This window comes from Miniopterus natalensis, chromosome 12 (genome assembly GCF_054644295.1).
Source record: "Miniopterus natalensis isolate mMinNat1 chromosome 12, mMinNat1.hap1, whole genome shotgun sequence".
Taxonomy (NCBI): Eukaryota; Metazoa; Chordata; class Mammalia; order Chiroptera; family Miniopteridae; genus Miniopterus; species Miniopterus natalensis.
The window spans coordinates 52,307,600-52,328,651 of NC_142092.1; the positions used below are offsets into that span (position 1 = coordinate 52,307,600).

The following is a 21,052-nucleotide window of genomic DNA, read 5'->3' on the forward strand; positions in this document are numbered from 1 at the left end:
CTGTGGATGTGGTACCTTACAGGGCAAGAGGGAGCTGACAGGTGTGGTTAAATTAAGGATCTTGAGATGGGGATAGTGTCCTGGATGATCCAGGTGGGCCCAGCATAACCAAAGGGTCCTTATAAGAGGGAAGCGAGAGGGAGGCAGAGGAAGAAATGTGAAAATGGGAGCTGGGGTCATAATGATACGATTGCTGAAAGGGGGTCACAAGATAGGAATTGTGGCATCTTTTAGACGCCAGAAAAGGCAAGGAATGAATTCTACCCGGGAGCTTCCAGAAGGAATGCAGCCCTGCCTACACTTTGGTATTAGCCCAGTGAAGTCTGTGTTACAGTTCTGCCCTTCGGAGCTGTGCGGGGATACATTTGTGGTGGTCCAAGGCACTCTGTAGGGAATTTGTGAGCAGCAATGGCAAACTGCTACAACCAGCGACATTCCTCTTTAACACGCTGTTTCTTCTCATTTCCTCTTTCAACATCAAATGAAACATCCAGTGATCTTTTTTCTCTCTTTTAAGGACAACTCCCTAACCTCATTCACTGTCACCTGCCAGGTGTGATAGATAACGCCTATTAGGAGAATTTGCATTTCCAAACGGCACCAGGGAGAAGCTGTTTTCTATAGAAAGAGAGCTGATGTTGAGTAACTGCTTAGGCCTGGGCACCATCACAGGTCCCCTCAATCATTTTGTGACTGAGGGTACCAAGGTTCAGAAACAGCAAATAACTTATTTTGTGATTGAGTCACCAAAGGTGGGACTGGAGCCCACGTCTCTATGACTCCAAAATTCAAAAGTTCTTTCCATTAGAACATGTTGCTTCTAATTTACTTATATAGAACAACTGCAATGCTAACAGCAAGGTGTTTGCATCAATTTGGATGAAGGAGTCATTTGAGAAGCAGGGGCCACTCCCTGGAAAGTTAAGGGTGAGGGGACAATTTGACTCGGGGGGAGACTTTTTCCATAGGTCGTTTGGATTCACTGCTGTTTCCTCTCAGGGACAAAACCAGTCGACGGTGTGTGTCACCATTTCTAATTATTTTAAATCTCCTTGTAGGAGTATTTGCGTTTGGGCTTTTTGCTACTGACATTTTTGTAAACGCTGGACAAGTAGTCACTGGGCACCTGACGCCATACTTCTTGACGGTGTGCAAGCCCAACTACACCAGTGCGGACTGCCGGGCCCACGAGCAGTTCATAAACAATGGGAACATTTGTACTGGGGACCTGGAAGTGATCGAAAAGGCTCGGAGATCCTTTCCCTCCAAGCACGCCGCTCTGAGCGTTTACTCCGCCTTATATGCCACGGTGAGTATGCAAGCGAGTCTTGCCGTCTCTCCCAAGTTGAGCTCTGGCTGGGATGTGTGTCTTTCTGCCCTCTTCACCCCCATTGGCTCGTCACTGTCACTTAAAGTGATTTTTAAAGTCTTGTTACAGCATCTTTCTCCTATGTAATACAGTGCTGTTCCCCTCACCCCTAAAATTTCAATGCAATATCCTGAGCTGCCAGAGGATTAGTTCTGGAAAGAATGTTGGTAATCACTTAGTCAAATCTTCCCATTTTACTGATGCAGAAACTGAGGCCCGAGAATAGCTAAGCACACACAGACCTGGTACCCAGGCTTCTGGCTTTGTGTTGGATTCTCACTGCCCACAGCAGTGCTCGTTGCCAGTTTTGGTTGGTTGCAGACGGGCACGCGTTCCTCACGCCTGCCTACAAATCTGCAGGCGCGGGCGGTAGGTGAAGGGCCGGCCCTGCAGTGCACGCACCTGGGGAAAGCCACGGCTTGCTTCCGCCCTTCCTGACGCTCCTCCACTGCTTTGCCGGCACAGATGGCTGACCCGGCATGATCCCCAACACCCAAAGCTTCACTTCTCCCCGCTCCCCAGATCACACAGGCTTTGGTGCCCCGGCTAAGCTAGATTGTTTTCTCAATTTTTAGCTCTTATCACAGAGAAAACCTAAAGTGCAACCCACATCTTAAAATACAAGAAGAAACGATGGTATCCCTCTTATTTTTTTTTCTACCCCTTAATTGCATCCATTTGGGAAATGATCTCATTTCACCTTTCTCTGGCCTGTGCTTCTATGGGGGCTAAACTCTCCCTCCCACCTTCTAAGTTCTTCTGGGCTAATTATCCAATTAACAGAGACAGAGTAACAAGAGAAAAATCAAAGTTCAATATATGTCCTTGGGGGGGTGTGCACATAGGCATGATCATTCCATAAAATTCCAAAAACAATGAAACAGCATTGGGTATGTGAGACATTTCTGGACAAAGGAGAAAGGTGGGGACCCGGGTGTTGGATTTCAGGAGTGAGAAAGGGTGAGTTACAGGTAGTTGAGGGGAAGAGGAACACACACGGCAGGAAAACCCTCACTAGGCAACTGGGAAACTGTGGGACCCGGGGTATCTAGCTAACAGGCTCTGCCTGAAGCCCTCTTGTTTACCACACTTAATTCAAATTAGGCGAAGGCCCGGATCTCCTTCCTGAAGCACGTTTCTCTGTCTGAATCTCTTGGGCAGGAAAGCGGGGAGGTTCACAGATTCTTTCCCAGTCCTGTTTCTTAATAAACAGCTTAAAATCAATATCCCAGCCCGGCCAGGTGTGGCTCAGCGGTTGAGCATCGACCTAGGATGCAGGAGATCAGGGTTCGATTCCTGGTCAGGGCACATGCCCGGGTTGCAGGCTCGATCCCCAGCAGGGGGCGTGCAGGGGGCAGCCGATCAATGACTCTCTCATCATTGATGGTTCTCTCTCTCTCCCCCCTTCCTTTCTCCGAAATCAATATATATTTAAAAAGAGCAACAAAAAAAACTTGTTTAATGGCCCGTACATAATCTGTGTACTTTAAAAAAAATAATAAAAAAATCAATATCCCAAAAAGGCAGCTTCAGGGTGGAAAAACTTTGGCCCCTTCACTTTCACAGAGCTGAGAGCTGGGGCGCAAAGGCTGGATATCATGCAGTTACTGTGGAAGCACAACTGTTGGTGGAAAACACCCCTTTTCCTTCTGTGAATTTTACGTTCAGGATATGACTGGTCTGGTGATTCTCAATGAAAGGTGAGGGAAAGAGAAGACCGAAGAAAGCCCCCTTCCAAACTGTCCATTCTTCCCAGGGATTCTGAAGACCCCCCCACCCCCCGGGGAGCATGTTCCCCTCCGCCTCCCCTGAGACTCTGCCTCTGACCAAAGTGTGTTCCCGTAATTACTCTGAATTACAGGCACTCAGGGCGGAAAAGAGGTGGCTGACTACCAGTCTGGTCTCTTTAGTAGACTTTAAAATAAATTGCTAAATATCCTCCTTAAAACAACGGTTCCTTTGTGTCCTGTTTACTGGATCACATCCATAGGACCAATTTGTCAACCACCAATTATCCAGAATGTCTTCCTAGTTATTCCTTTTAGATCTTCTCCATAATGAATATGTGATAAGTCATTTCAGCTGCCCCCACGTTAAGGAAACATGAACATAAATCATACAGAAGCCTCAATTTACAAAGCAGATCAATGAGGTTTCTTTGCTTAAAAAACAAAAAACTAGGCCAGGCATTTTTTTAAGCAAAGAAAGTCCTCTCAGGCACTCAGCATATTTTTTAATTTTCAAAATATTGACTTGCCTTAAATTATCTAGAACCTAAGTTATATGAAGCAATGTAATTTTTTAAAAATATTTTTGTTTCTTTTAGAGGGAGATGGAGAGGGAGAGAGAGAAACGTTGATGTGAGAGCCCGAAACCGCAGCATGTGCCCCGACTGGGAACCCTTTCAGTGCATAGGGCACCCTTTCAGTGCATAGGGCGATGCCCAGCCACCTGAGCCACACGAGCCAGGATGAAGCAATGTACTTTTGCACCTTTTTCTGTATTTTTATCAGACTCAAGTCATTGCTGTGTGAAATTAATGTTACACTACCATTATAAAATTAAATCTGTTACTCATAATAAACTACTCTCATCAAGTAAGATATAGATATAGACTTATTTGGGGGAGAAAGAAGTAAGTAGAGTCAGCTCACTCAGAATAGATGCAGCTATAGCATATTTCAGGGATTCAGATATAATTCCATTCAAATCATGCCTCACAATCATCAGGTATACCCTGATGCAAGATTCCAATTTTGCAGACATTTCTGAGCCCCTATTACGTGTGATGCTTTCAGAAATTACTCGACAAACATTTCCTAAGTACTAGTTAATACTGTGAAGAATACTAATTAACTGTAGGACTCATACTCTCATAGTTTGTAATTTAATAGGAAAGATTTATAAAGGTTATATTTAAAAAACAATATAGAAGCATAAAAAACGAAACTAAATATACCTAGTATAAATGTTACATAGCATTTCTTACACAGCCCAGAAAGGTGTTATAATCTGCTCTAGTTTATGTAGCTCCGATCTAACCACAGTTACCTGCTACATGCAATGAAGAGAGAGAGTCCCATCATCCTGTATTCGCACCATGATGAAGCATCATCCTAAGAAATTAAAAGTTTCCATTGTAATACTGTAAAATGCATCTATTTGAACTTGTATGTGTTCAGGCCACACAAATACAGCACAGACTATAATTTGAGTATCAGCACACTATTTTTCAGGGTTGCAAACTCATTTATCATTTTTGTTAAAGAAATGATGGCTCAATAATGCCCTCTACTGGTTTCTTGTAACCATTACCAAAGGTGATCTAACAGCGTTTACTTACATGAAAGAGGCGTATCTTTCTAACTAGGCCATAGGGACACATTTGATAACTGAGCCTATGAAACTTGACCCAGCTCCTAAAATGAAAACAGCCTACATATTACACCTGAAATTAACATAAAATAATATTGAATGTCAACTGTGATTGCAAAATAAAATTAAATGAAAAGAAGAACAGCCTACGTACATTTAGGCTTCATAAATTTCAGGTGTCATAAATTTAATCATTCTTTACTTAGTGCAGGTCTCCTAAATGTTTTGTATGTCGTGACACACAGATTTTTTTAATTTTAAAATACGCTGAAGTCAATGAACGGATAAAGCTGATCATGGTTGTCCCAAGAAATGCACAGATCAATTTCCCAGCACTACTGAATCTACTTGTGTCACACACTGGTTGGGAGGTTCTAATTCAGTCAATCAACTAATCAGTAAATGTTCTTGTCTTCATTGCTTAGAAGTGTGAAGAATCAGAAGTATGGGGGACGCAAAAACTAAAATGTACAGCTGCTCACCTACCTGGTCTTCTCCTCCATAAAATTCACTCTCATAGAAGGTTTATTTGGTATCTGAGAATCTTCTCTGGGATTCCTAATACCCAAAATGGTGCTTTAATTGGTTGCATTAAAACTCTGTCTTCTGAATCTGATATTATTATGCAGTCATTCTTCATGTCACCGTAATTTCTGTTCACATATCCCCTACAATACAAAACACTGTGATTAATGGACATCTATCCATTGTTCTTGCTGCGCTCTTTTTCTACCCAAACTCTTTACCAAGTAGCCGAGGGGAGCTGTTCACCTGGTTACCGTGGCTGCTATGGCATAGCCCCTGTTTGCATGTATGGTGTGTGCACATGTATGCATGGGTGTGCACCAGGTGAGGAGGCGGTCCAGTCACTCCCCAGTCTCTGTCCTGTTCCAGATGTACATCACAAGCACAATCAAGACGAAGAGCAGTCGACTGGCCAAGCCAGTGCTGTGCCTCGGGACCCTCTGCATGGCCTTCCTGACGGGCCTCAACCGGGTCTCCGAGTATAGGAACCACTGCTCCGATGTGATCGCAGGCTTCATCCTGGGCACTGCTGTGGCCCTGTTTCTGGTAGGTCAGATTCCCCCTTCCAACTTTTTCCTTCCTGTGCCCTCTGAAAGGCTGCCCAAGACCCTGGGGAGTCAGGTTCCCAGACATCACAGTCTAAGCTCATGTTCGTCTGGCCTCAAACTCGTGAGTTGCAATTATTGTCCAAGCATTATGCATCCTGTTGCTGCAAGAAGGATTTCTAAAGCTGCCCTTCTTTCAGAAATGCGTATTCGCCCTGGGGATTGGGGAGAGGAATGCCCAGGGAGAATGGTTTGCTCTACTTTCTTCAATACTGTGCTTGGGACTGGGACTGGGCAGACTAGTAATTTGCATACCTTCAAACCATTGCTCTAAAATATTTGTTCAGGATGTGTTGGGAGCAGAAGCTAAGTGTTGCTTAGGGGAAGAACAGAGAGCAGAGACCACTGGTGGAAGCAGGCAGCCCCTTCTCCAGCATCCCAAGAAACTCGGCTCTGGCCCAGACTTGCAAATCGCACTCAGAAAAATGAAAACCCTCAGCTAACCACACCTCAACTTTTCAGAAGGCCTCTGTTATTACCTGAACATGCCTTATTTCTGCTACAAGTGGCTTCTCAACCACATGTTATAATCTTCCTGGGGAAGAGTTGTGGTTAATGCAGTTCTCTCCATATGTTTACATTTCTGATGATATTTTAGTTTCTCAAATAAATGGGGGCCTAGCTACCTGCTCAACTAGGGAATCTCTTAATCTGAGTTGGATTGGAAGCAAAGAGGTTAATTTTTATTGTTTTTGTCTTTTTTTACAGTTTTATTGTGGTATGATAGGCATATTACAAATAGCGCATACAGTGTACAATTTGATCAGTTTTGACATACAGATAATCCTTCTTCCCACCCTCCCCTTCCCCTCATTCAAAAGCCACCACTGATCTCCCCATCACTCTATATTAGTTTGTCTTTCCTAGGATTTCATAGAAATAGAATCATATAGTATGTATTTTTTCTGGCATCTTTCACCCAGTGTAATTATTATGAGATTCATTCATGTTGTAGCATGTATCAATAATGTGTTCCTTTTTCTTGCTGTATAGCATTCCTTTGCATGGGCATACCATGGAGGTGCAGGGTTTTTGTTTGTTTTTTTAAAATATATCTTTATTGGTTTCAGAGGAAGGAAGGGAGAGGGAGAGAGAGAGAGAGAGAAACATCAACGATGAGGGAATCATTGATCGGCAGCCTCCTGCACGCCCCCTACTGGGGATCAAGCCCGAAACCCGGGCATGTGCCCTGACTGGGAATCGAACCTCTATCTCCTGGATCCTAGGTCAATGCTCAGCCGCTGAGCCACACCTAGCCAGGTGGTGCAGGTTTTTAATAATCATAAAAGATTCAAAATAGGCCCAAAAGGATTTACAGTAAATCACCAGGCCTGGAGATTCACATGTTGCCCATGAAGTGAATTACTAACAATATTCAGCCAGCTTCCCCTCTGAGACTGAAGCCATCACAGTCCCTTTTGGATGCCCATTTTGCCCTTTCTGGTCCAAAGCACTCATTAAGGCTGGCGTCTCACATAGAAGGATTTCACTGTCCTATGACCTCACTCCTCCTTGTCTTCCCCAACATACAAAATACACACATACCTCTCCCAACCACTAACACAGAGTTTCCCAGTGTTTTTACCTGCTAAGATACAGAAAATGCTCACATTTATTCAGAATACTGATTTGGAAACTCCATTCTAATTCAAATTTATTTTTAATGGATCTTGGCTTTTCTTCTATAGTGAAAGACGGACCTGAATGCAAATTGTCTAGGTGAAACTGCAGGAAAAGCGGTGCTGAGGTTGATCCTGAGGTGCTGATAGATGTCTCATAAGGGATATTTTCCTAAGATTGCTATTTTTAAAGAGGGAAAGACTAGAGATGACTTCAGAGAAGAGAGTTTTCAAAGAGACATCAACGGTGCCTAAATGAGAGGGCTCAAAGGGAAAGCCAACCAGTTTTGCTGTCCATCATCCTAGGGCCAGCCATCCCCAGCTGGAGAGAAAGAGAGTGTTGACTGTCCCAAGAAACTTGATGGGGCCCTTCCAGAGTGAAATCTATAAAATCCTTTGTGTTTGCTAAGGCCCCATATACAAATTCTGCTTTAACATTAAACTTGTTTTCTCTCAGTCACTCACAGCCCTGTTTCCTACCACTCAGTTACTATTGGGTCTATTATTGGCTTCTCAACTGATGGCAAATGTCAAAATTTGTTTTCCACAAATGATCTTTATGTAAGACTGAGACCTGCTATTGAGTTGCTCTGGCAGGAGACAGACCACACTGTATACACGTGCACGTGTACACAACTCACACACACACGCACACACACACACACACACACACACACAGAGTAAGCTGGGATATGTGGGGGGTCATAGAAGAGACTTGGAGAGGAGACAGAGAAAAAGGGAGGAGAGTCGGAGAATCGGAGCACGCTTGCGGCATATGTTCACTATTGTTTTGTGTTTCCCGTGAAGATGAAAGTGGGAGAAAGAGGGGAGATTATTAGTTGAGCAATTACTACATACCCTACACTGTATGTACACCACAGCATGTGCTCCTAGGACAACCCTAACAGGATTCTTATCCTGATTTTAGAGATGAGGAAAGCGAGGCTCAAAGGTAAGTGACTTGCCCAATGGCCACTCAGCCAATAAGCCATGAATCTAACCTGAGTCTTTTCAACTCCAGAATCTCTTCAACTTCAACACCTCCCACTTCTCCCATTTCCTGAATGGAGGGAGTTTAAGCAGAGATGGAGGGAAGTAGAGAATATTTATGTAAATGTTCTGCAGGGTTTGAAGAAAGACAGGAAAGATTCAAGGGCACTGGATATAGAAACAAAGACACAGAACAACGGAAGAGAGAGTGTGGAAAGAAGCAGATAAACTCTCCATGGGCAAAAGAAGCAGAGCAGGTGGTAAAAACAGGCTAAGGTATGAAGAAGCCTCAGTAGGAAATAAAGAAAAGTGGGTAGTAATTTAGAAGGAAAGGTTTTTAACAGAAGCAATAAAAGAGAAGTGTCACTACTGAGTTATTTAACCTCAAGCAAATAGTGGCCACATAATTTAAGAATGATCATCTTAGGTGGGAGTTAAAGACTAGCTAACATTGAATGAATATTTGCTGTATGTTTGGCACTTGTTAAGAGGCAAAATATTATAGTGGTGTGTTCTCTGGAGTTTGAATCTCTCTATGACTTTAAGTTACCTAGCTTCTCTCTGCCTCCTTACCTAGGCTAGAGATGATCATAGTACCACCTTTCTTGTAAGATTGTTTAGAAGGTTGAATGAAATAAAGTAAAACTCTTAGGACAATGCCAGACACATAGTGGGCCTCAGTAAATGCTAGGTGTTATTATCAGGTGGTTTACCATAATGTCTTTTAATTGTTATGGATTTATGAGGTAGGTATTATATTACTCTCTTTTACAGGTCAGGAAACAGGCTCAGTGGGTGGATTGATTATCACTGGCCATCTGGTGATTAAACAGATGCTTCCTCAGCACTTAGAACCAGCTCAGCAGACACCTGGACCATGCCCCACCCACTAACTCAAAGGAAAAAAGGTCACTATGGCAATGACATTTAGGGGAAAGCCTGCCACCCTCAGAGATGGCCAGGCATTGATGGCTGTAGTCTGACCCAATCTTTTTACCCCTCATCCTGCAGGGAATGTGTGTGGTCCATAACTTTAAAGGAACACAAGGATCTCCTTCCAAACCCAAACCCGAGGATCCCCGTGGAGTACCCCTAATGGCTTTCCCAAGGATAGAGAGCCCTCTGGAAACCTTAAGCGCACAGGTACAGTAAAGCAGCGATAGCAAACCAGAACCACAGGCCCAGGCCTGTTTCTTTGGAGGTCAGCTAATCCATTCCTCGCCTTGAAAGCAGGGCTCCACTGCATCTACCCAGGAGTGGTAGAAGTCTGGTATGAAGACGCTCAGGAGCTTCAGAGCTTCCCTCAGTTAGTCCTGCGTTGGTTCTGAGGCTTGGCAATCCTCAGTTCTCGGGAAGTTCTCAGCTGCTTCAGGACACCTTGGTCTCCAATGTAACACCACAGTTAGGAAACCTGGGCCAGTTACATGGGAGGTCTATTTGATTTAGTAACTAGGACAATATTTGGAAAGAAAAAGGGTTTGGTACATCTAGTGTCAGATGTCAACTAGAAGCACATTTAAAAGGTCATTAACAAAATAGATGTAGGTGTCCTTTTGGATCTGTTCTGATGACAACAATCAAAAATTCAATGCAACTGTACTTACAGATCACTAATTTACACCAGGACCTCTCTTTATACCAGGGATACTTAAAATAATTAGCCATACGATCCTTGCCCTCAGAGCACTCACAGATGGTTGGGAAAGGTGGATATCAATGAGTCATCATAATCTAGCATGCTGAATCTCAGGTCCAAGATTTGCTGTGTGAGCATAAATGAAGAAAAAATATCTCTTCTGCCTGAGAAGACAGGGAAAGCAGTGGAGAAGGCTTGCTAGCTGAAAGGAGCCCTGACAGATGGCATTGCTCACTCACTTTTACCTTAGACAGTTAGTTGCAAGGGGCTTTACAAACACATTTGAACAAAAACCTATTGAATCGATAGTTTCATGCCCAGGTTAAAGATAGGAATACTGAAGCTCTAGGTGTTAAATTACTCACCAAGGCCGCATAGCTGGCATATCAGAGAGCTGGATGGGTAGTTCTTTAAGCAGACAGAGAGAGAGTGGCTAATAATAAAACAGGGCTTTTGTTATCATGCCACTTTTTTCAGGTAGCTGAGTTCTGCTAACTGTTTATTTTCAGTAACAATCTGTTTAGCTTGAAATCTTGTTTGTATTTGGCATTTTCTTACTAAACCATTTGTGTAGGTCCCGCAAAGGAAAAACAGGTCACCTCCCCCTGGAATTAGCATGTAGTATAAAAATATTTTTCACTATTTCATTTAAAGATTATTAACCATCAGAGATCTCTCTAAGACAACTATCCTATTTAATTCTATCACTAAACCAGAAGCAAGGCCCAATAAAGCTATCTCCATCTTGGGAAAAATATTTAAGTCCCTCCATTAAGTCCAGTGCTAAGTACTTTGTTTATGTTCCCTTAACCTGTATTAAGATGAGATTTCTGACGTGGTCTAATTAGAAATAATGTACTGAAAAGTGTCTTCCTGGTTTATTTATGTATAGCCCGTTGGTGCAGGTAGAATGGCAGATTAGCTTAAATAATGATACCTTGTCATGAAATGGTGACATAGTCCCTCCCTAGTTTTCCTTCCCTAATGTTTCTGTACCTGGAGACGTCAGAGTGGTTCCCTCTATTTTTGAGGTGAAGCAACTAAAGACAAAGGTCAGTTTGAAAAGCAAACTGAAGTATTTGCTGAGTTCCACAAACATGTCACTCTCTGTGTCCTCATAAATGCTGTTTACTTCGCCCCGAACACCCCGTCCAAGGCCCCGTCGCCCCCACCCTGCCCTTCCTCGCTTCCCTCCGTCCGCAGCCTTCTCCAGATTGCTTCTCCCTCCTTCAGCACCAGGAATAGCTAGCTGACCAGCCCACCACACAACCAGGCCACATTTGGGGGTATTCCACTTATGTCGAAAAATGAAGTGCCAAACAGGGTTGCAAAAGCCGCTATTCACATGATAGAGTTAAAAAATTCTTTTAAATAATATATTGATTTACTGTTCACAATAGGCAGTAACAGGACTTCTTTCAAATTTGTTCACATATCTTTGTATCCATGGAGATCACCTCATTTGGATACAATCTGAGGCCTTTTCTGAATACCAGGCTTGGGCCAGAGGACCCTGAGGGCCCCTCTGTAATTGCCCCTCACACTGAAAGCCAAGAATGCCCCCTCCTATCTGCCTCTCCCCACCCCGGGGACTTAGAGATCTTTGAGGATCTGAACTATATCTTCCTTGGGACCGACTAGGTGTGAAATAATGTTTGGTAAATAGACAGATACAGGCCAGAAGCAAAGCCTGAACTAGACACGAGTCAAAACCAAGACCCTAAAATACGACCATAGTCACTCTCTGAACCTCGATGGAAATTAGAGATTTATGAGCAACAATGAACAGGACTTCTGCAGGCTAGCCCAAGTGAAGCTACTGGAAGCTGGATGGAAGCTGTCACCTCTCAGGTGAGGCCTTCCATACCAACTGTGGAAGATTCGAGGAACCACCCGCCTGCTATTAGTGTCACAGGTTTCCGCAGGGTCAGTTAGGAGAATATGCCCTTTTTGTGTCGGTCAAGGAAAGGAATTTGGCGTTTATTATGAGTCATCACATCCAGTCTCACAAGAACCCTGCAACTGGCATCATTGTTCTCTTTGATAAAGTAAGTAAAGCACAAAGAGTTTAAGTCATATGCCCAAGGTCACCGAGTCAACATTGACACAGGCCATCTACTTCTAAAGGCCCTGTTTGCTGCATGACTCGGCCTGACATTTCACTCAAGGGAAATTTCATTTTGAAATCTGCAGCTCTCAGCATTGGAAATGGAAACGCGCCATAGGGGGTAGTGCATTTGCACTGAGCTGCACGGCCGGAGAATTAACTGAGCTACAGCCCTCCCCAAATAGATACGGATGCCCTGTTTTTCCCCTGCGGGCAAGAGCGCCCCTGTGCAACTCCTACAGCCCTGGTTTCTATTGGAAGCTGCTCCTTTGTCATTCCCAGAGAGCCATCTTCCCAGGAGGGGGACCGTGGGGATCTGAGAGGAGATCTGAACCTCTCTTCAGAGCACACATTCATTCGTGACGTCCGTCCCATTGTGACCCTAATGACACTGGCTTCAAGCCAGCCACTGCTGCATCTCCACGCCCACATTCCCCAGAGAAATCAAGCTCAGCGCTGAGCAACTTGTCTCCACGTCAAACACAGTTTATATTAATGAAGAAACTAGAGGTGAAACAATTGTGTTAATTCACTCTGGGTGTGGTATAAAGTCTTCTCATATCTCCAGAGGGGGAAAGAAGACTTTTATTTTCTTTAACACACACACACACACACACACACACACACACACGAAGACTTATTTTCTTTAATGCACACACACAAGCATCTAATCTATGCTGAGACCCAGATGTCTGGAACCTCATTCCAGGAGATTCTAATTTCAGCAGTTCTGGGGTGAAAAGATGATATTTAAGAAAAAATACCCAGAGGGATTCTAATGGCCCCCTTCCTGCAAAACTAGTGATATCATAGACATCATATTCTAAATAGAAAAAAAAGACTTGGAGAGTTAAGGAAACCTGCCCAAAGTAACCCATTTGCTTACCTTAGAGTGTTGAATTACCAGTTAATCTTTACCTCTTACTCTTAAATGGAATCTCACAAACATTTAAATGACCCTAGTATTAACCAAAAAACAATTTTCAAAAAGAAAGCATACCATAAAACTAGAAACATCAAAGGAGCACTTATTTTTCACATTATGGCAAAATTGCATCAAACCTTAGTTTTTACAAATAAATACCTTGAAAAATACAGAATTCATAGTTGAGCTTTCAAACAGGAATCAAGAAACCTGTAATAATTAATTGGAGCTATAGCCACAGTTTCTTAAGGCATTTGCCAATTCTATGGATGGGGGGGGGGGGGTAAGTTCAAACAAAAGAGAAAGCTTTCGGCCTTCAAAAGGTGGGGGTAATGCAGTTGACCTTTGATCAATACAGGGGTTGGGGAGCTGACCCCCCACAGAGTTGAAAAATCTATAACTTTTGACTCCCCCAAACTTAACTACTAATAGTCTACTATTAGTGGAAGCCTTACCAATCATAAACTGTCAATTAACACATTTTGTATGTTCTATGTATTGTATACTGTATTCTTATAAAAGTAAGCTAGAGAAAAGAAAATGTTAATAAGAAAACCATAAAGGATGAGAAAATATATTTATAGTATTTACTGGGGGGAAAAAACCTGCTTATAAGTAGATCCACACAGTTCAAGCCCATGTTATTCAAGGGTCAACTGTACATATAAATTATATAAACAAAAGAGACAGGGTTATATAAACAAGCCATATAAACAAAAATTGATAGAATTACAAGGAAAAATGGAAAAAAGCTGTAATCATAACAGGAGATTTTAACACGTTTCTCTCTTTAATTAATAAACAAACAAAATATAGTAAGGACATCAATGATTAATAAGATTGATCTAATGTACATTATATATAATCCTTCTCAAAACACATGAAAACAGATCATGTACAAACTCAAAAGCAAATCTCAAGAAATCTTAAAGAATCTATGTTATACAGACCACAATCTCTAGAAAAAAATTTCAAAGGTACCTAAAACAAAAACAAAAAAAACCCCTATACATTTGAAAATATTAAATTCATTTTTCTATAACTCATGAGTCAAAGAATAAATAATATGAAAATTTTTCAAAAATTAGAATTTTTCAATATTAAAAACATTACCTTATCAAAGATGTGGAATACAACTAAAATTACTTTGAGGTCCTAAATGTTATTATTGGAATATAGTTGAATAAGTATAATATAAAGCAGAATTATATAGAGAACAAATTTAGATGAGAAAATAATCTAATTTGGGTTGAAAAATGAGAGAATATTTGCCAGGAGAGGTAACAATTTAAGAGGCCTTGGAAGAGCATATCAAAGACAGGGAACAGCTTGTGCAAACTCGAGGAGACAGGAAGCAAGGGGTATTCAGGAAAAAGTGAGTGTGTGCCTGTGGGTGTCAGTAAATACCCGACTCTAAGACTTGATCTGCTTGTGTTTGCAGAATCACTCCGCTTCCATGACCGAAGTCACCTGAGATGGCTGATGCGTCGCAAGCTGTTTTTTTTTTTTAATCACCCTCCAATTCGATACTTCAAGACACACAGTTACTGGATGTCAAACTGTGAAGACAAGTATTATGTTTATCTAGTTAGAGGCTAATGTTTTGTACATTTTTGTATGAAGAAGTGATGTAGCTTGCCCTGACTTTTTTTTTTCTTTTGGTCAGCTTTAATATATTTATGCCAGAATTTCAAACCAACAAAATTCTCTTCTTGTTCAAGTGTGCATTGAAGAACCACATTTATTCAATGATTAATGTTGTTTTGTGATATTTGTACACAAACCTTTTCTCAGTTTTATAGACACAGAGATAAAATTAATATTAACAATTCACTTTAAACTTTTATTACCACAGTTGCTGCCTCCTCCAGAATTTTTGAATATTAATGAAAGTTAACTTTTGAGTTGCAGGGAGGACAATGTTGGTTAATGGCAAATCTCAAAATCAATTGTACAGGAAGAAATATTACTTTCATAAATAACTTTGTCTTCTGATCTAACCTGTCATTGCATTCTAAGTTAAAGGAATATATTAATGAAGTCACCTAGTTACACAAGCAGTTGGAAGAAAATCCTAAATTTGAGGGGTATTGGATTATAGGATTCTTTCTCAGACGGTGGTCTCTCCCGTCTAAGAAACTCAAGATGATTCTGGAACTATGTCCTTGGTCAGGCAGGTCACACTGCAGCCTTCTTTCCAAAACGCAGCCAGCACCAGCCTCCCCTGTCAACTCAACAGTTTTGTATATCATATTGAATGGACTTTATATGAAAATGAATATTTTACAGTTTGCACAGTGTTATTTTACAGAAAGGGTATCTAAGCATCTACAGCTCAGAGCCCAGAGCCACAGCTTGACTTTGTGGCTTTTAATTGTTCTAGAATTTTAACTGCATCTCATTTTTCTAGCATGGTGATAACCGACGTGTAACTCCTCGACGAAAGGAGCTCCCTTGTCTGTACCTATCCGAATGTTTTCTTGACACTTCCATGTTGGCTCTTCTTACCTTTTTTTGTACATATTTTTTTTCTAAAGAGAAGGAAAAAAAGTTATCACAAAATGTATCCCGGCTGCTCGTGTCCTTTGTTTTAAGCTGCATCCACTGGGCAGAGGTACTGGAACCGTCGCGTCGCAGTGAAGTGACCTCAGAGCACATTTCTACTTTGCAGCCCCATGCCTGCCGCGCTGAACCCTAAGGGAGGCTGTACATGTCGGCCGGGTGTGAGAAGCGGCCTGCCCGGCTCCCAGCTCCACCGCCTCCGCCACCCCACACTGCCGGCAGGCCTTCAAAGGCTCCCCGTGTGACGGGCCTGCTGGGACGGTTCAGGGGCGGCGCAGGCGAGAACACGTTCTAATAAGGACGCATCTGCTTATGAGAAGAACTAATCTGCAAGCTCTGGGCTCTCCAATCTTGTATAAGCTACCGAAATAGAATGTTGCCCAATGTCAGAGTGATTCATTTTTTAAACATATTTTAGCATTTTTTTAATAACAGCAATCCTATTTCATGTTCATGATTAATTCTGGAAAATGCTGTCAGGCTATATTGATTTTACATTACCCATTTCTTTTCTCCATGAGAGGCCACTTAAACGTCTAACTACCGGATGGTATTTTTAAGAACTTAAGTCGACAACATGAGCGGTATCCTTGTATTCTTGTCTCTGGTTTCAGTCTGGGAGGATCCATTAGAAATATTCCAAGATCTCTAGCCCCAGACCCCAATTTCCTGGCCTTTGGCTTGGGGTGTATTATTACTTGCTCCACAGGACACCACGCTGGGGCACTTGGAACTAAGGGGCATCTCTGGGTACACATCCCTGGGACCCCCTGAGCCAGCCCGGTTCCTTCCATTATGCCAACCTTGGCGTTGCCCCTATTTGGCTTGCTTCATGGGCCTCACATTGATCTTTCAAGGTTGGCGATTGAGGCTAATTTCTTAGGGCTGGCAACTTCTCCACCTGGGCCTTCTACCAAGACAAAGCCCTCTGTCTACAAAGGACAGTGGTCACTTGGCCTCAGAGAGAATGAACTCTGTGATGATCTTTTCTTCCTCTTTGGAGGAGGGCCCAGAGCAGCCTGAGAAGCCTGACTCGCTGTGAGAGGGACGTAGGAAGAAACAAAAGGCTAAGAAAGCGTGCTGACACAGGCAACCTCATGCTGCTGTTAGCCCCTGAGGATACCTACGACGCAGTTCATTTCTTTGATTCGGCGCCCAGAACAGGGCCCGACACAGAGCCCTGTTCTGTGTCCTGCGTGTGGGTTCCAGACTTCCTGCTAATTTGGACTTAAAGAGAATTCCAATAGCGCCCACAGGTATCTGGAAGATAAGCGTATTTAGATGCAGGAACAATAAGGGCGAGGAGACTGCCCTCGGTAGTTGTGAACACCTGGGTAGGTCCTAAAGCTCTCCCTTCCAGGCTGCGGCAGAGGGCTCTCCGCTGCTCTGCTGAGAGAATGCGAACAGGCATAAAGCCATTCTCAGAACCAGAGGGAGCGGGTGTTCTCGGGATGACTGAAAGAGCAGAAGAGCCAGGAGTGGCATTTGTGTTTCAAAAAATTGACTTGATTTCTGTATTATATGCAATTACCAGAACCTCTCAAGGGTGTTAAATATCTCAGAAGCAGACACATCAAGTGCTACCTTGCCCTGGTTTGTTTTAAGGAATAGGTTACATTAAGGCTGTTACACAGCTTCGGTCTTGCTGAATTCAAGATGTGTGCTAGAACTGGTCTGTCATTTACTATCACGCCTTGTACTACCATGGGGATTTTGTAATGAACACCATACCTCTTACTTGCATCCTTGCTCTTGATCCAGATGTCCCAGAATCGATTGATACATTTATTCATTCAGTAAGTATTTAATGAGCTTCTACTGTGTCAGGAATCGTGCTAAGAACTGAGGATATACAACAAAATAAATTGACCTACTTTTTACCCTCATGGAACTGAGAGAGGAAAGTGGAAGAAAAGGAAAACCACCACGAACCAATTAATATATAATGAGGGCTTTGAAGGGAGACCTGATTTAGGTAAGGCAAGATAGTGTTATTAGAAAAAGCTTCTTTAAAGAAATGACATATATATATTAGAACGAGTAGGAGGTGACTTGACAGAAAGCAGAGAAATGCATATGAGGCCAAGGAAGCAACATGTGCAAAGGTCCTGGGGCAGGAAAGAGCTGTACACATGTGAAGAGGTAAAGGAAAGGCAGTGTGACTGGAGGATGGTGAGAGGCATTTGATGGTGCTGGTGAGCATGTTGGGGACTTTGGAGGCCTTGTTATGGATTTTAGAACTTACTCCAAAGTTACAGGAAGCCCTTAGAGGACAGAAAGCCCTCAGTAAGCAAGAGAATGGCATAATTAGATTTGTATTCCTAAGGATTCCTTCTGAGCTGCTTGTGTGTATAGAATGAGTTGAAAGGAATCAAGAATGGAAATGAGATTATCAATTGAAAGGTCACTGTATTGGGCAAAACATAATTATGACTTGAACTAGGATAGTGGTAGGAATGGTAGAGAGTGGGTTGGAAAGACATGCAAAACAGCTGGGAGGTAGACTCAACAGGGCTTGAAGCTGGATTGGATGAGGTGGGATAACAGTTTTCAGTAACACTTTCTTTCTAGAGAAACTTTTCTAATTTAACTCCCCTGCTTGGTGACAGTTGAAAAGCTGGAAAGAAGAAGCAGTTGACTTTGACTCTACTCTCTAGCCCCTTGACTCCTGTGGAGCCCAGGTCACTCCACACGCACTTCTAACATTAGAAATGACTCTGCCAAGGAAAGCAACAATTACACCACGTGGGACTGGTGCCTCTGATCGGTGTGGCTTCTTCATTTTGGTATCCTGTGGGTCAGCATCTATAGAAGGTTACATTTTGTGGCCTTCCCATGAAACCAAATAAGCCTGTGCAAAGAGTAGAGAGCAGGGTGAACATGAAGCTCTTTTGATTTTGCCCTATCAACTTTAATGGAACTTCTGTCTATCAATTTATCTCATCTATTTTGGAACAGAGAATAATAGCTTTTCCTTTGGGACAATGATGTTTAATGTGACACAAAGTTGTATCTCCATTGAACTGTTTTTAAAGCATATTTTTTTCAGTGTCAAGTGATGTTCTGCAGTATTTCAGAACTGAGTAAATCCAGGCTCACTAGAGTCAGATAGACTCATCATATATAATTCTGTATTTAATGTTTATATCATCTTCTCATTAGCCCTCTTTGTAGCCAATAGTTTCTGCTGCTTGTGGGGACCATGGAGTGAGGTATTTCCTCATTTGGGCAATCATTTCTGCCCTGTTCTTCAGCAACCACAAGGGTAAGTGTGGAGACAGGCAGGTGACCCTCCACGCCAGCTGCCTGTTGCCTGGGAAGGTTCTCTCCCGTTTGGGGTCTTGGGACAATGATGTCGGCATCTAGGGCTAGTTAACTAGTCATCAGTTGTGAATTAACTCACCATTAGAGGGATTTTGAGTTGCTTGACCACCTCAATATTAGATTTTTATGTGTTTGGTAAACTCAGTCATACCAAAATCCGCTGGATATGAATTAATTAATCTACCACTGCCTGATGAAATCACTGATTTTGATGAACATGTACCAGCTCTACCACCATAACTTTTGCCTCATTGGCATGAAGTTGGAGCCTAACTATGTTCAAAAAACGCCCTTATTAAATGATAAACCAAAAGGCCCTGATATGTGTCCTTATAGGATTCTTAGCAATGTATCCCTTCATCAGACTTGTCCTTTCTCATTCTCATAGCATCTCTGTTCTAGGAACTTCAAAAGAAAAAAAAAAAATCAAAACTTAGAAATGCAGTTCAACTTCCATATCCTCTATGATGTTCTTCCTGGTTACAATTACCACCACCACCACCACCACCACCACCCACCTGCTTTTCATAGTATCTTTACCACAGCTGGCAGGGGTGGGTGTCAAGGCAAGGGAGATACGGTCTCTGATTCTACACGATTACTCAGGCAGGATTCTTAGGATGGAAGTCACCGTAAGCCAGGTCTGAACCTCAGCCTTGCAGGGCTGAAACCAGGCTCTGAGCTCCTCAGAGATGACCAGTTCTTTGTGACAGACTCTTACTGAATGTAGCAGGACGAATTATTTAACCCATTTCTCTGCATAATTATTTTCTAAAACCAATCTAAACTTCCTAACAAGCCTCTCTATCCCACTGAGTAGTGGGGGGGAAAATAAATGTAATTTTCCAATTAAGTGTAATTGCATCTCTTCCAGTTAAACCAGTCTCTTAATGATAAAATCAATCCCTTTTGGGGACATTAACTCTTTCCTTCTTTTCTCATTATTTTTGTAACAATCCTAAACATCCCCCAAGGCAAGTAAATAGCAAAGGAGCAAGGAAATGCAGAGAGAAATGCTTGTAAATACACTTTAAAATATTATCTCTAACACGCCATAAAGTAAAAAACTAAACTAAACTAAAAGTAAAGCATAAACTAAAAAATCATTTATTAATTGATGGTGGAATCATCACTCTGTAGTGTCCAGAATTTTACATCCCTTTCCCATACCCCATCTTGTAATTAAGATGTCTAGAAAACCATTTTATTAGTTAAAATGTTGCTTGGTGAGTATGAAATCTCAACAAAAGAACAAAGTTGAATAGCACATATGGATATGTCAACAAGCCCTGGGAAAAGCCTACCACACAGCCCTGGCCCCATGGCTGGAATGACTTTTGTTTTCCTGTGCTGGCAGGTTTTCTTCCCCTCTGTCCCAGTTTCTCCTCGCTTAGGGCAATGCTGGGCATTCACTGAACTTTCCTCACTGAGGCCAGAACTCACCTGTTTGGTCTGCCTTATCTTTCTGAGAGCGTAGTAATAACAAAGTATTTGCACAAAGTATTTGCAAAGGCCCCGTGTCTTTGGACTAGGAGAAAGTCTGTCTTTCACGATTATGTAAGAGACTTTACATAATACATTTTTTCCTACCAAAGTCTGTCTTTTACTATTATGTGCTGAGCCAATCAGACTGAGAAATTATGAGGACACTTATCACATTCAGCCTCAATTATAGCGGAAGCCATAGTATGAGAGACAAAAGCTACTGTAATCTGGGTAGATCCTGCTGTCAGATGGGTGAAATAATAGTTACACGAGTCTTGGAAAAAGACTGTTAAGTTCAACCCAATTGTGAACTTATCTCTACTTATGTGAGCTCAGGTAAGTGAAGCTCCCCACGGCTTAATTAACACAGCAGTAAAATGGAAATAATTTAGTGACTCCCTGTGCCGTGATGGTTAGTTTTATGTGTCCACCTAACTGAGCCACCAGGTGCCCAGATATCTGGCCAAACATTATTCTGGGTGTGTCTGTGAGGGTGTTTTGGATGAGATTAACTTCTTGAATCAGTAGGC

The 21,052-nt window shown here is 42.3% G+C and overlaps 1 protein-coding gene across 4 annotated transcripts in view; it reads left to right on the forward strand.

Annotated features, from left to right (window-relative positions):
- PLPPR1 (phospholipid phosphatase related 1) overlaps positions 1–15,717 on the forward strand; it is a 172,567-nt gene extending 156,850 nt beyond the window's left edge. For all 4 annotated transcript variants that reach the window (XM_087822792.1, XM_087822790.1, XM_016225009.2 and 1 more), the window contains 4 exons: positions 1,059–1,309; positions 5,639–5,815; positions 9,495–9,626; positions 14,593–15,717. In XM_087822792.1, coding sequence (XP_087678918.1) covers positions 1,059–1,309; positions 5,639–5,815; positions 9,495–9,626; positions 14,593–14,625 — 593 coding nt within the window. In that variant the 3' untranslated portion in view covers positions 14,626–15,717. The remainder of the gene's footprint in view (positions 1–1,058; positions 1,310–5,638; positions 5,816–9,494; positions 9,627–14,592) is intronic.
- The last annotated feature ends 5,335 nt before the right edge of the window (positions 15,718–21,052 follow it).